This window comes from Macrosteles quadrilineatus, unplaced genomic scaffold, assembly GCF_028750875.1.
Source record: "Macrosteles quadrilineatus isolate MER2022 unplaced genomic scaffold, UCM_ALF_1.0 Scaffold_4__1_contigs__length_99947679, whole genome shotgun sequence".
Lineage (NCBI taxonomy): Eukaryota > Metazoa > Arthropoda > Insecta > Hemiptera > Cicadellidae > Macrosteles > Macrosteles quadrilineatus.
In genome coordinates this window covers 79,902,443-79,915,734 of record NW_026542597.1, presented here as the reverse complement: position 1 = coordinate 79,915,734, position 13,292 = coordinate 79,902,443, and the positions used below count along the sequence as shown (strand labels likewise).

General features: G+C 35.4%; 1 protein-coding gene across 1 annotated transcript in view; it reads left to right on the top strand.

Annotated features, from left to right (window-relative positions):
- The first annotated feature begins 911 nt into the window (after positions 1-911).
- Positions 912-13,292, top strand: part of LOC128993079 (uncharacterized) — a 56,287-nt gene continuing 43,906 nt past the window's right edge. Inside the window, exons 1-2 of the mRNA XM_054416837.1 lie at positions 912-1,129; positions 9,942-10,035. Of these exons, the coding sequence (XP_054272812.1) occupies positions 1,084-1,129; positions 9,942-10,035 (140 nt within the window). The 5' untranslated portion in view covers positions 912-1,083. The remainder of the gene's footprint in view (positions 1,130-9,941; positions 10,036-13,292) is intronic.

The window sequence follows — 13,292 nt, the reverse complement described above, 5'->3', positions numbered from 1 at the left end:
AAATTTACAAAATAAAGGAACCTAACTTAACTTCTCACATTCCTTTTATTATTCCAAACGCTTTATTCCATTACAGTCAATGTCACTACATTTGTTAAACAAGAGTTTAATTTAACTTTATGCAGGCCTGACCCGAACATACAGTGTCGAGCGATCAAGTACTTAGTTTCAGCACAAACTATAAAATAAGTATCAATAATTTGTAAATATTTAACTGGCATAACTAACATAATATTAGTGTAGATATTTTGAGATAGGTCTAGGCTAGCTTGGTATACGCCTAATAATCTATTAATATTCAAGTTTAATTTACAAATTATGTTTCTAGCTTTAAAGTATGTTACTTTCAAGTTTTTATTGATACCTAGATCCATAATTTTTTATTGTGATATCACAGATATAGTACTTTAATGGTGATATAGCTGACTCAGAACATGGTGTGGTGATCTAAAATGCAGTAAGATTCTTTCAAACCAAAAGGCAGCAATTTAGGATAGTAAGTCAATATTAAAATTACCGTGAAGTGAGGGGGTGGACTTGCACATGAGATCCTAAAATAATAAACCAACATATAAGCAAGAACCAGAAAGTATACTAAAGTAAAAACAAAGCGCAGACGAGTTGGTAAAAGTAAAGGAACAACCGTGCTATATTCAATTCATTGTACTGTGTGAGTGAGACTGTACACGTTGTAGCAGATAAATCTGATATCTGATATCTGTCACAGTTCCACGGAACGGTTTACTCACGCATGCGCAGTATGAGAGGAGTAATCCGCGATTGAAACGGATGTGTCACAAGGGCCAAGGCGAAGGCCAGTCCAGTCCAATAGTCCAGTCCCACGTACCAGTCCAGTGCAGTGCCAGTGCCATTGCCATTGCCAGTCTAGTTTCAGTATGCGATCGGTCCGTAGTGTTAGTGTTGCTTTTTACGGGTTGTCGTTTGAAATTCATCGTCTCTTGTCGTTGTCTGGCTCCTGGCTGAGACTGACTGTTTAGTTCGTTCGTTCGTTGTTCTGTTCTTCACCCTATTCGTGTTTTGTTTTGTCATTCCTCCTCCGTGTTTTAACTAGCCTATTCAGCTATGGAAGTGGAGGAGAAATTCTCAGATTCGATTCAGTTTGTTTTAGGTGAGTTGCCTTGGATTAATATTTAAACCGTAAGTGAATAGTCAATGGTTGTACCTATGCCTACTCAAGCATTTTGCTTCTTGCTCCGCCATTGGGTTGGGGTTGGCATTGTTTGTTTTTGGTTGGCCTAGGCCTAGCATATCCCTAGCCTATCTCTAGGCTAACATGTCATTGTGATGACATGTTTAAGCTCACATAAAAACAATTTATGTTTATATAGATTAATTGGTTTACGTGTTTTTTAATGTTGCAATGAATAAAAAGGTCTTGCATTTAGAATAAGTAAATTAACCCTGGAACTGCCAATTAAATTTCTTCAAATGCCAACACTTTTTTCAGCAATTAACATACATTTTTTTAAAAATTCGTAAAAAATATTATTTGTAGGCCTATGACTTAAGTAATGTAACATAATTTTATTCAGAAAATAACAAGGAATACAATGGTAAAATTTATTTTGTAAAATAACAAAAAAAATTTTACACACCATATTTTTTTATACACAAATTTTATAAAAAAATCATTTCCGCATTTTATGTCTCATGTCCAATACACATCAGAAATGCCACAAGAATTTCAAAATATACATTTTGTTGCAAATTTTATCTAGTTTTTAGAAATAAATTTTGTTTACTGAAAAAGTAATATATTATTCATAAAATTTGAGATTTTTCACATGACGTGCTCGGTGAAAATTCTGTGGTGCGAACCAGACATAGCTTATGGGAAACATATGTGTCTAGAATTATTATAAGTCATGAAATACAGCACTAGTCAGTCCTAATGTGCTACTAAACAATGTAATTCAACAAAAATCTAAACTTAACATAATTTGAAAAGCATACCTGCTAATTTTTGGACTATGTATCCACGGTAACGATAAACTCCAAGAAGATAAATGTTCACAAACAGTCACATAACAATAATAAACCAAAATTATAATTCACTTTCTTATTTGAAATAGCCTACTCAGGCATAAACACAAAAGTAATAAAGTAAAACACTCAAGATTTGATTGTCAATAGCAATATTTTTACAAGGAACTGCAAAAATTTGGCCGAAGGCAACTTGGCCAGAAGAGGGCGATTGTTGTTCCTGACTTTAGTCAGAGTCACTTTCATTTTCTGTGGCTGGTCTCTTTTTTTTGACTTTAGTGGCCTGTAAAAGTGTTCCAACCTCCCAAAGCACTGTGGGTGAACACCAACATTACACCCAGGGCACCTCCAGCTGCTTTTTTTTCCGCAGACGGGACAGACTCTCCTTTGATTCGATGGAAACTGCACTAAGTTAGATTGTGTTCCAAGGGATTTACTTGAACAGGTTCTGCAGGTGGTGGTTGCCTGACAAGTGTTTCAACAATATCCACCATGAATCTTTTCCTTGAAAGAGGGTGATCTGTGTTCCTGGAGTATAAAATGTAGGCGTTTAGCATGGCCATGTCCATTAGGTTGAAGAATATCTTTCGCCAATACTTGCGAGTTGGCCTGGTACATGAGTGATGATATATGGATTTATCTTTTTGATCCACACCCCCCATGGATAGATTATACTTGTGAATAACTAGGGGTTTCACAGCTTGTAGCCCACTGCGACTAACTATATTTCTATCCTCCGCATGGCAAGCAGTTGTTATAAGATAAACGGGTTTCCTCTTCTTTTTTTGCTTATAGCCGACGAGCAACACCTTTCCTTTCCTGAAATAAACAGTTTGACCTACCTCATATTGTGTTTCTACCACTGCTCGGGATAAATCTTTAGACTTCTTGTTTAGGTACTGTACCAGTTAGATATGTGTCGTTGCGTAACAAAGCTTCGGCTAGGGGTAGCTTAGTGTAGAAGTTGTCTGTAAAGACATGATGATGTTTCCCCAACAATCGAGTCTGATTCATCATCTCAAATATAACTTTTTGAGTGAATGGATCATCTCCATCACTCAAAAAGTCTTTACCACTATAAAGGGCAGTATGGAGCAAATAACCGGTAGCACTGTCACATATTTCAAATTTTTTTATTCCAAAGCGCGCATGTCTTTTGTTAGGCATATATTGTATAAATATTGTCCGATTCTTCATTTCTATCATACTTTCATCGATTGCTAGGTTCTGGGAAGGGACAAAATGTCTTTTGAAAGCATCATTCAAGTGATCTCCAGGAGTTTCCTTATTTTCTGCCAAGGATCATAACCCGGTTCTCCTTTAGCGATAAAAGGCTCTGAAGTGAGATGAAACATTGACGATATAGCCTGGAAACGGTTTCTTGACATAATTTCAGGGAAAAATGGAACTCTCTGGCTGAAAGATTGGTCCCCATAGTCAATAAGATTGTTTTTTCCAATTAGGCCCATATTTATAACCAGCGCTATATACTTCTTCATTTCACTGTATGTTACGTCAACCCAGTGTCGTAACCGTGACTGTCCCCTCAATTCCCCCGACAATCTCCTTCGAGTTACTTCTCTCGATGCATATGTATTGGTTTCAGTTGTGAATAATATCCAGATTGCGTAGGGGAAAAACAAATTGAAGTAAGCAATTGGCTTGCTGTTGCAGGGTGGACAGTCTCTAATCCCAGTATTTCTCACAGTAAACTTAGTTTCTATATCCTCCCCTTCAGGTTCTGGGGGGTAGACCCTTGTCCAAATAGGCCTAGTAATATTTGGAATTGGGGGTATTCCTAGCCTAGCTGCTGCATCCCCTCCAGGACCAGGAGGTGGAGCAGGTGGAACCAAAACCTACGGTTGGTACATCTAGGCCTACGTCTAAATCTGTTACTTCTCTTTGACTGGTTCTCTAATTCACTGCTATGTGGGACATAGTCATCTTCTGATCCAGAGGAGAAGTCTGTAACACTATGTTCAGGTGTCAAACCATAAATGTCTACATCAAGATCTGATTCATCACCTGTCTCATCACAAGGCTGACTTACTGATGGGCTTGCCCCTAGGCCTACCGCATGGTGGAAGTAAATAAGGTGTGCTACTCAGCCGGACGAGTTTGAGACCGTTCTGCGCATCGCGATGTGACGTCACCTTGGGGGCAAACCGCTTCGCGCGCGTATATAGCTCAGCGTGACACTGCTCTATTAACATCAACATTTTAAACTGTTAGAATTGAGGAAAAATTATGAAACTTGACATGGACATCAATTATAAGTGGACGATGCATGTTGTGAAAAAATAGTTTGTAATTGTTAAAAACTTAAGCGTGAAATCACTCTTTATACTTGGCCTTTGTTAAAACTAAACATGTAAAAGTTAGTCGGCTACCAAATCACGTACTATTTGGTTAGAAGCATTTGACCAGCGGGAAAGTTTTAGATAAAGATCCAAATTTAACTTTCCTTCAAACTATATACCGTTAGAGGCGTTATTTCCTGAGATATGCTAAGTTATATGAGCGCGTGATCGGAGCGCGTGCTGCGAGTCGAGTCAGTTGCCAAGTACTGCATTAATCACACATTGCCATCCAACAAATAATGTAGTTTCATGAATAGTATCAGTGATATTTTTATTCCTGTATTTATATTTTTATGTGAAAAATTGTTCTTCTGTTGACTTCAGTGTGTTTTTCCCCGTTTGAATATGGGTTATTTCGTAACAGTTCACAGAGAATATATAATATTGTCTCCCCTGTGAATAGGGTTAACGTTGCCAAATTGCATTTAAAGTATTGCAAATCGTTGTTGATTAGTTAAAACCAAAGTTTGCAAATAGTGGTTTAAATAATAAATGATCTTTAACGCAAAGGAATGTATTTAACGTAGTATATAAAATAAAATGTAATCTGTTAAAAATTAAGTTGGTGATTAAACATTGTATTTATAATCAGGTTAAAGTATAAAATTGTTTCACTCTTGCAATACCATGATAATAAAATGTGATATTCCAGTTTAATTTGACAGCTAGGATCGTATTTCCATGGGGTTGTTATCTATGTCGCAACTTTGGCTCGGATGCGGGGGTGTGTGCGGGGGATGATCACGTGTTGTTTGTTTTGTTTTCGTTTCTGTGTTCACCGCGAGTTGCAGTAGATGTCAGTTTTCCATAGGGCACACATCTTTCTACAAAAATGCCCCATTATGCAGTGCACAGTTGCTGTAATAGTTTTTGCTAGTGGCGAAAAAAGAAAATTTTTAAAGAAACTTAAAAAAGTTTAGAAAAATCCAGAGGTGATGAAATGTTTAATTTTTTAGATGTTTACTTTCAGGTCGTAAATATTTTTATAAAATTGCAAAATGTAATAAACTATGTTTTTGGTTAAGGAAATGTTATTCATTTCCGATCCTACAAATTTTATGGCAACTGTTATCAAAGAGAGTTGATTTGTATAAAAACGAAGATGTTGCAACGCATTATAATGTAAAACTTGTTATATCTGTCACTTGTTAATATTACATATTTCATTTAAAATGTAGAATACAAAGTATAATATCCTTATAAAATGTAGCTCCAGTGTTTTGGATAATAAATGCGTGGCCTTATTATCCAATAAACGGTGGCATCGGCTGAGCGCGCCCTCCGTTGCCGCTTGATATAATTCTTCGTAGCTAAAAAAGTAATTCTTTTATCGAAATCCAACCGATACTACAGTTAAATTAGAACCTTTCCCTAAAACGTTCCCGCAGGTCTCATAAACCTGACCAAATAATACGTGATTTGGTAGCCGACTAACTTTTTTGTGTTAGTATGAAAAAGTTTGAAGTTTGATCGGTGGTTGAATGGTTTTTAATTCAAATAAATTAATAAAATTTAAATCATAAGCATCCTATGTTAATAGTTCAAGACTATGCAAAGTTTCAGGAATTTTTATCGGTTTTTACTATTAAAAATTACAATTTTATTAGAGCGGCGTCACTGCTCGATATGGTCGCGAGGCATGTTTGCCCCCAAGGTGACGTCACGATACCCCTCCCCCGCACCGCCTGCAGCCGGCTACGATGCGCAGTAGCACACCTTATTTACTTCCACCATGGGCCTGCCGGCACCACGACTGATTCCTCTGGCTCAACTTCGGAATCAATATTATCATTAGTTTCACTAAGATCGTTCATCAATAATTCACGTAAATCACTGGATCGTCCTGCATAATTTTCCATTGTAAAAATATCAAGTTTGTAATCCAACAAAACAAACTAACCCCCACACATAATGTCACTTCAAAGTCCACTTTGTTCGCTAAATATTCACAAATAACAATGGAAACTACTAAAACACTCTTTGAATATAACTAAACGAGTTTATCAATAAGTACAAACAACTTTTTGATCCGAAAAACACGCAAAAACAACGAAATAAATACGAGATAACCGACCGTGTTTACAGACGACATCACTACTGCATAGAAACAACAAACACTTTTATCAACATATGTTAGCAGGCCCGCCAATACAATAAAACGTAAAAACTGTCATATTAGCAGGCAGCCAACCTCTTTGGCTTTACATTGATGCATAAAATACTTCGTTCTGATGAGTAGAAGCTTATATATATGAAAAATACTGGATCGGTCATTTTGTGACCGATGGCACTACGGAACGGACCCTGTCGGTCATAAAATGACCGATCGGCAGTTCCAGGGTTAAATTGTCCTCTGAGCCTTCGGCAACAAGTTAAATGGCTAAAGCAGATGATGAGGGTTGGTGCAAGGCTTACTGCGTGTTTATTGGTCAAGTACCTTACCTATTGCTAACCATCCTTGTTAACAAATTAGGCCTGAATGGTAAAAAATCCTGTTGCACTTTAACTTGTAGTTTACGCCCCACATTTAACCTAAGTTAAGTTACTCGAACATGAGTTACAGCATGTTTGGTTAGGTTATTTTAGAACAGTTTCACATTATAATCAGCTGATAGGGATAGTTAATGTATAATGGTAAATGCTTGACGTAAACTAAAGTCTAAGTTACCCAAAAATCCTTCCTTTGTTGAATTAACTTTAACAGGTAAAAGGCCAGGTGTTTAACTTATCTTACCCTAGGCTATGATTAGGCCTAATTTAATTTAGTAACTGCTTGTTCAACATTGTACCCAACATTATAACATAGGCTACATATTATTAACTCTGCATCCGCAAACGACTAAGTTATTGACTAGCTAATTAAGTAAGTACTTGTGTGAACCTGGCAATAACTCAGCCATAAGTAGTGTGCACGCCTTAAAGAATCTATTGCTGGCCGTTTTGCGGAAAAATACGGCTGTGTAGCATATTACCGATAATTTCACCAGATAGAGGACACTTTAACTGACACCGACACCGCAGTATCAAATACTTAGGCTATCATGTAGATACCTGTGGAGCAAGTTAGTGAAGAAAAGGGGGGGGGGGGGTAAAGTCAGCAATAAGTAGTGCGCGCACCTTATAAAATCTATTGCTGGCCGTTTAGTGGAAAAATACGGCCATGTAGCATATTATTGATTAATGTCACCAGATAGAGGACTATCATCATTATTATGTAATAAACCAATTAAGATTAACAAAGAATGAGTAGGCTACTACATCAAAATATTACAGTAGTTGAAAATAATCAAAATCCTAAGAAACAATGGAACACAATCAAAACCCTTATTGGAGAAAATAAGAAAGATGCAGAACTTATTGTATTGAAAGGTGACGATAAAGAGTTAATTACAAGCCCTGAAGCAGTTGTAAATAAATTAAACAGATCCTTCTGTTCTATAGCAACGGAGTTGAGAGAAAGTATTATATTTAGAACAGTAACAGATAATTCCCCAACTAGTAAACGAATATGAACCCATGTTTCAGACAACTACATATGTAACAATTCAATATATTTCTATCCAACCTGCGAAAACAAGGTTATTGGCATAATCAAATCGCTTAAAAACAGGAAAGCACCAGGATATGATAATATTACTCCTTTGATTATTAAGAAAATTCCTAGGCCTACTTATATTGTTGAGGTTCTTGTTTTTTTAATACATTTTAGTTTATATTTAGGTGAATTTCCCAATGATTTAAAAACAGCTATTGTAAAGCCGTTATTCAAAAAGGGTGTTAAAACAGATCCAAGCAATTACAGACCAATTGCTCTTTTATCTATATACTCTAAAATGTTTGAGAAAATAGTTAAGACTAGACTAATAATTTTTTTAGAAAAGTACAAATATTTTAGTGATGGGCAGTTTGGGTTCAGGAAAAAACTAAGCACTAATTCGGCGTTATTACATTTTATGAGTCAGGTGTATAGAGGTTAAAATGAAGGTAAATATTGTGCTGGCATTTTTGTCGATGTCATGAAAGCTTTTGATACTGTGGATCATGGTATTTTGTTGGATAGACTTCATGAAGCTGGGATAAGAGGTGTGCTTCATAAATGGTTTGCTTCTTATCTCACTGGACGTACTCAACGTACACGGGTGAACGACGTGATTAGTGACCAAGGAACTGTATTACATGGCATTCCACCTAGGGATCTGTTCTATCTGGCCCTCTTTTTCTAATATACGTAAATAGCTTGTGTAACAGCCGTTTTAGAGGAAATTTAGTGGCTTTTGCGGATGACACTGCATTATTTTACAAATCAGATTCCATTGAAACTCTAAAATTAAACATTCAATACGATGTAAATGTTCTTCGATGGTGGTTTACCAACAACTTCATGGTAATGAGCGCAAAAACTAAATATGTAATTTTTAATCTATCAAGGAACATAAGTTTTATTACTCCGATAAAATACCCCCAAACAAACTGCCAATCTACAAATTGTGATTGTCCTGTTGTTGAGCAAGTAGAGGAAATTAAATATCTCGGATTGCACTTAGACTCAAAGATAAATTGGAAACGCCATATAGATTATGTTAAGAATGAATTAATACTTACGTCAGGATATGTGATATGTTAAAAAGTATGTGTAATCACCGCCTACTCAGAAATATTTATTATGCGATGATAAATTCTAAATTGGAGTATGGTTTAGCTATCGATGGAGGAGCTTACTTTTCGTCAATTAAACCATTAATTGTCTTGCAAAAAACTTTTCGAAGGATAATTAGTAACAAATGTAGAACAGAACATGCAGCACCACTATTTAAAAAGTTAGAAATTTTGCCTTTGAGAAATCTATATATGTAGGTATAAAGTTTTATGAATATTTTATAAAAGAAGTAATGATGAGGTTGAAACTATGTCTGAAAGGAGAATAGCATTAAGAAAGGTATAACGCAATAGTTCCAAAACCAAATTTAACAGCTTTCAAGAAATTTTATTTATACCTTGCACCTAAAATGTTTAATGCTCTACCATTTAATCTCAAAACCATCTCAGAAGCAGATTTTTCTAGGCAGCTGTGGCCTTATTTATTAAGTTTAGAAAATGCTGAAATGTACTTTTATGGAATTTAGTATGTATACAGTAGTATAGAAGTGACTAATATAGATAATAAGCAATATAAATACTTACTCTGTTGTATCATTTTTGTTTGTAAGTGTATTGACTTTTACTCTGTGCTGAAGAAGATCACTGTGTAGAACTCACACTCACTGTATATATTATAACCAAGTGATATGATACCAAGTGATACCTGACAAAACCGCCTCTTCGATTTTTAGAACTTAAGAAATTGTTTGAATCCACCAACATAGGTTTTTCTTTTTTTCATGTGTAAATGTATTTTTGTGTTTGTTTGTTGTATGGAAAAAACAATAAAGATTTCATAAAAATATAAATAAATAAAAATGCCTTAGGCCTAGCATTCAGCCTATTTGTTGAGTTGTACTCTCATAAATAGTTTAAGTGAGAGTTTGATTCTTTTCTCCATTATATAAGCCTTTGGGCTAATAAATTGTTATTTTTCAGTGCCAAAAAGAGAACCTACTGATGAAGAATGTTTCAAAAACGCTAAAAACAGTTTGCTTCCACAGGAAGAACCCACCAACAATGAAGATCACAGGTAGGGCCTAATTTGATTTGGTAATTTTATTTTTTTACATCTTGAAAAGTGGTTGCAATCCATATATAAATCCAAAAGTACCCATGAACTTTTGTGAAAACTAAAAGTCACACCTAAACCAGCCTACTTTTTTTAGACAATAAGTCAATTAGCCTATGTAATCTTTATTTACACATTCATTATGAAATAGTAGTAGCGTTAACACGCTACACTTACATTTTTGTCATGACGAGAAACCTTTGCTCAAAACCATCCAGTATTTCATAAATTGCCCTTTAAGGTCAAATTCAAATCAAAAATCACTTTATTCAGCTGGAGAAATATACAGGGGTACATGATGATTGGTAGGAATAGTATTCCCCCAATTGTATACGATTGTATTTACTTTTGTTTCTTTTTAACACGTTCGCTGCTGAAAACCTTTAAACAGGCGCTCCCAATCTGCAGCGCGGTGACCAATCACAAAAGAGCAGTGGTGATGGTTCTATGTTACCCCTAAAGTGGACAAGCGGTAGTTCACTGAAACACCCAAAGGTAGCAGCAGTGCCTGGATCAACAACTAGGAAAACTAGAGAATATAGAAAATCCCCGAAACCGGGACAAAAGCATTCCTAGACGTAGTGATGTAAAATACCCGGGTATTTAAAACTCAGGGTAAATACCCTGGGTATTTACCCGGGTAAATACCCAAAATCCATAAATACCCGGGTATTTTGGGTATTTATGAAATTGATTAAAATTCATTTATATTCACCCCTAAATATGTTATTGTTATCATTACATGAAAAATTAGGATAGTCACCTTAACACCTACACCTAGTACACCTATCTTAACACATATCTATAGTACACCTTTTACAGTAACTTGAAGCTTTGCTAGTACTGTACCTTTTATTTAATGATTTAGCACTTTTTTTAAAATAAAACATAAAGTTTTTAAATAAGAATGGGGTTTAGTTTTTTATTAAGACAACACCTCATCAGAGAAATAGTGAACCTTAACCTACTTCTACTGTTATTAAATTATGATAGTTAAAAACATTTTTATCGTATAAATGGCTTGGAAGGCTAGACAGACCTAAGGCAGAATGGCAGAATACTAAAAGTAATTATTAAACTTTTCTGTGTTACCGTTTAGTTGGAAACAATAATATATTTAGATAAACCTACTAAAAAAATTAATCTCCTGTTTTTTGGTCTAACTTAATATAATTTTGAAAGATTTATATTGCTGTAGATTTAAATGTTTTGTATCACAAGTTTATGAAATTAGTTTTTTTTATTTTTATACCATTGATACCAACAAAAGATCTAGAACAAAAATATTATTTAATCCTGCCATCCTACAGATTGAATTTTAATTATTTTCTTAAGTTGTTTACACGCCTAGGCCACTACTAGGTTAAATTTTCATGTATTTATAAATAATAATTATTACTTTGCAAATTATTTTTCTTCACTTTCAATAAAATAAATTCATCTATCTATCATAGAAATAAAAAAATCATAAGTAGGCAGGACCTGTGCAACCATGCGACCAGGCTATTTATGCCGATTATGCTTTATGCTCAGACCTGGGTATTTATGGCGATTGTACCCAGAAGTAAAATGATAGTAGGGACCATATGAAATTTTGTTTAACACATTTTATCATCATTTTACTATCCTTACAGGGTGATAATTGCAAAAAAACATCTCAATCTTCTCTAACTTTAATAAAAATTATAAATACCCAGTTTTTCGGTATTTACCCAGGCCTGGGGTAAATTCCCGGGTAAATACCCAATTTATATTTACCTACCCACTGGGTATTTACCCGGCCCACATCACTACTAGACGAGATTTCACGGGAATGTTTGGTACCAATCTACACCAAAATAAAAATTGTATTCTAAGCTACAGCCTGGCAACAATAACCAGTGTCCCCGGCCGAGTGCTGGGCTCAGACAGACACAATATTTGGTAGGGGAGCACACTACTGCTATAGCAGTAGGCCGCATGCAGTGCCAGTGCCGCGCTACTGCTATAGCAGTAGGCCTCAGTGAACGTGTTAAATTAAACTAGTAGTCTTTATTGATTATTACTATCATGGAGTACACCTAAAAATTCAGAGAGTGCTGTGATTCAGATATATCATAATCATTTACAATATCATATAGGCCTACTCCTATCCCTAATAACATATAAATCAAGCCTAATACTTTGGAAATTGTGTAACAAAGGGAAACACCTAACAAATACTTATATTTTTCAAGGATCTATTTGTAGAATCTATAAGCACTATAGAAAGACTATTTGAGAATTTATTTAACACTATAGAAAGAAGATTTGAAAATCGATTAAAAAATGTGTCTTGTAAAATAAATTAAAAAAATAAGCCAAGCCTATTAAAAAAACCAAGAAAATATTTTTATTTTACCTCTACCTATAATGAACAGATTTTTAGAAATAAATATGCTTGCAAACCGAGACCTCTCTTGTCTTTCCAACCTGCTTCTGACAGGTGCTGGATCAGTTTGCAAATTCACAAACGGGACAAAATTGACAGGCTTTTTATAGGTTTATTGAAGGACACTATTTTATCTACAGTTACAAGGAGACTGTGTTTCAGAATTTCTCTTGATTGTAACGGCTGCCTTCAAATCGAGCAACAGGTTCCTTCGCTGACGGGTTCAGAGGGGGGGTGGGGGCGAAAATCAATAACTAGGAACAAGGGACATCACGCCATCGTTGTCCACGTGCACTCAGTGTCAGCACATTAGCACATTCCATGATATATCAGGCCAAGCCACGACATTTGTAGAGCTATGAAATAATACAATAGACTAGGGTATGGGTTTTAAGGTTCACTTGTAGACTTGAATGAAATTATTTTACGCATAAATTTTACTGACTTACGTTTCTGGCCACTTTTAAACTTCCTATTACATAAAATAACATAAAATTGGCTAGTAGGCTATGTCGATAAAACCATAACAAACTAAAAAGTATATAAATAGAACGTAGTGGACTTTGAAGTACCGACGCTCATACGGTCTCCATGTTTTGTGGAGTAACTACTGTCCAGTAGATTTACCACGACGGACCCTGTTGTCCGAGATGCAGTCACCCAACGTGATATGATCTGTGAACAGAAACCAGTCCCACACGGGCTACGCCAAAATGTTGTCGAAACAGCCGTTACAAAGAAATAAAAGATTCACTGTTTCTGAAAAATAAAATAAAAAAAGGTTCCACACTAAAATGCAGTGTTCGAC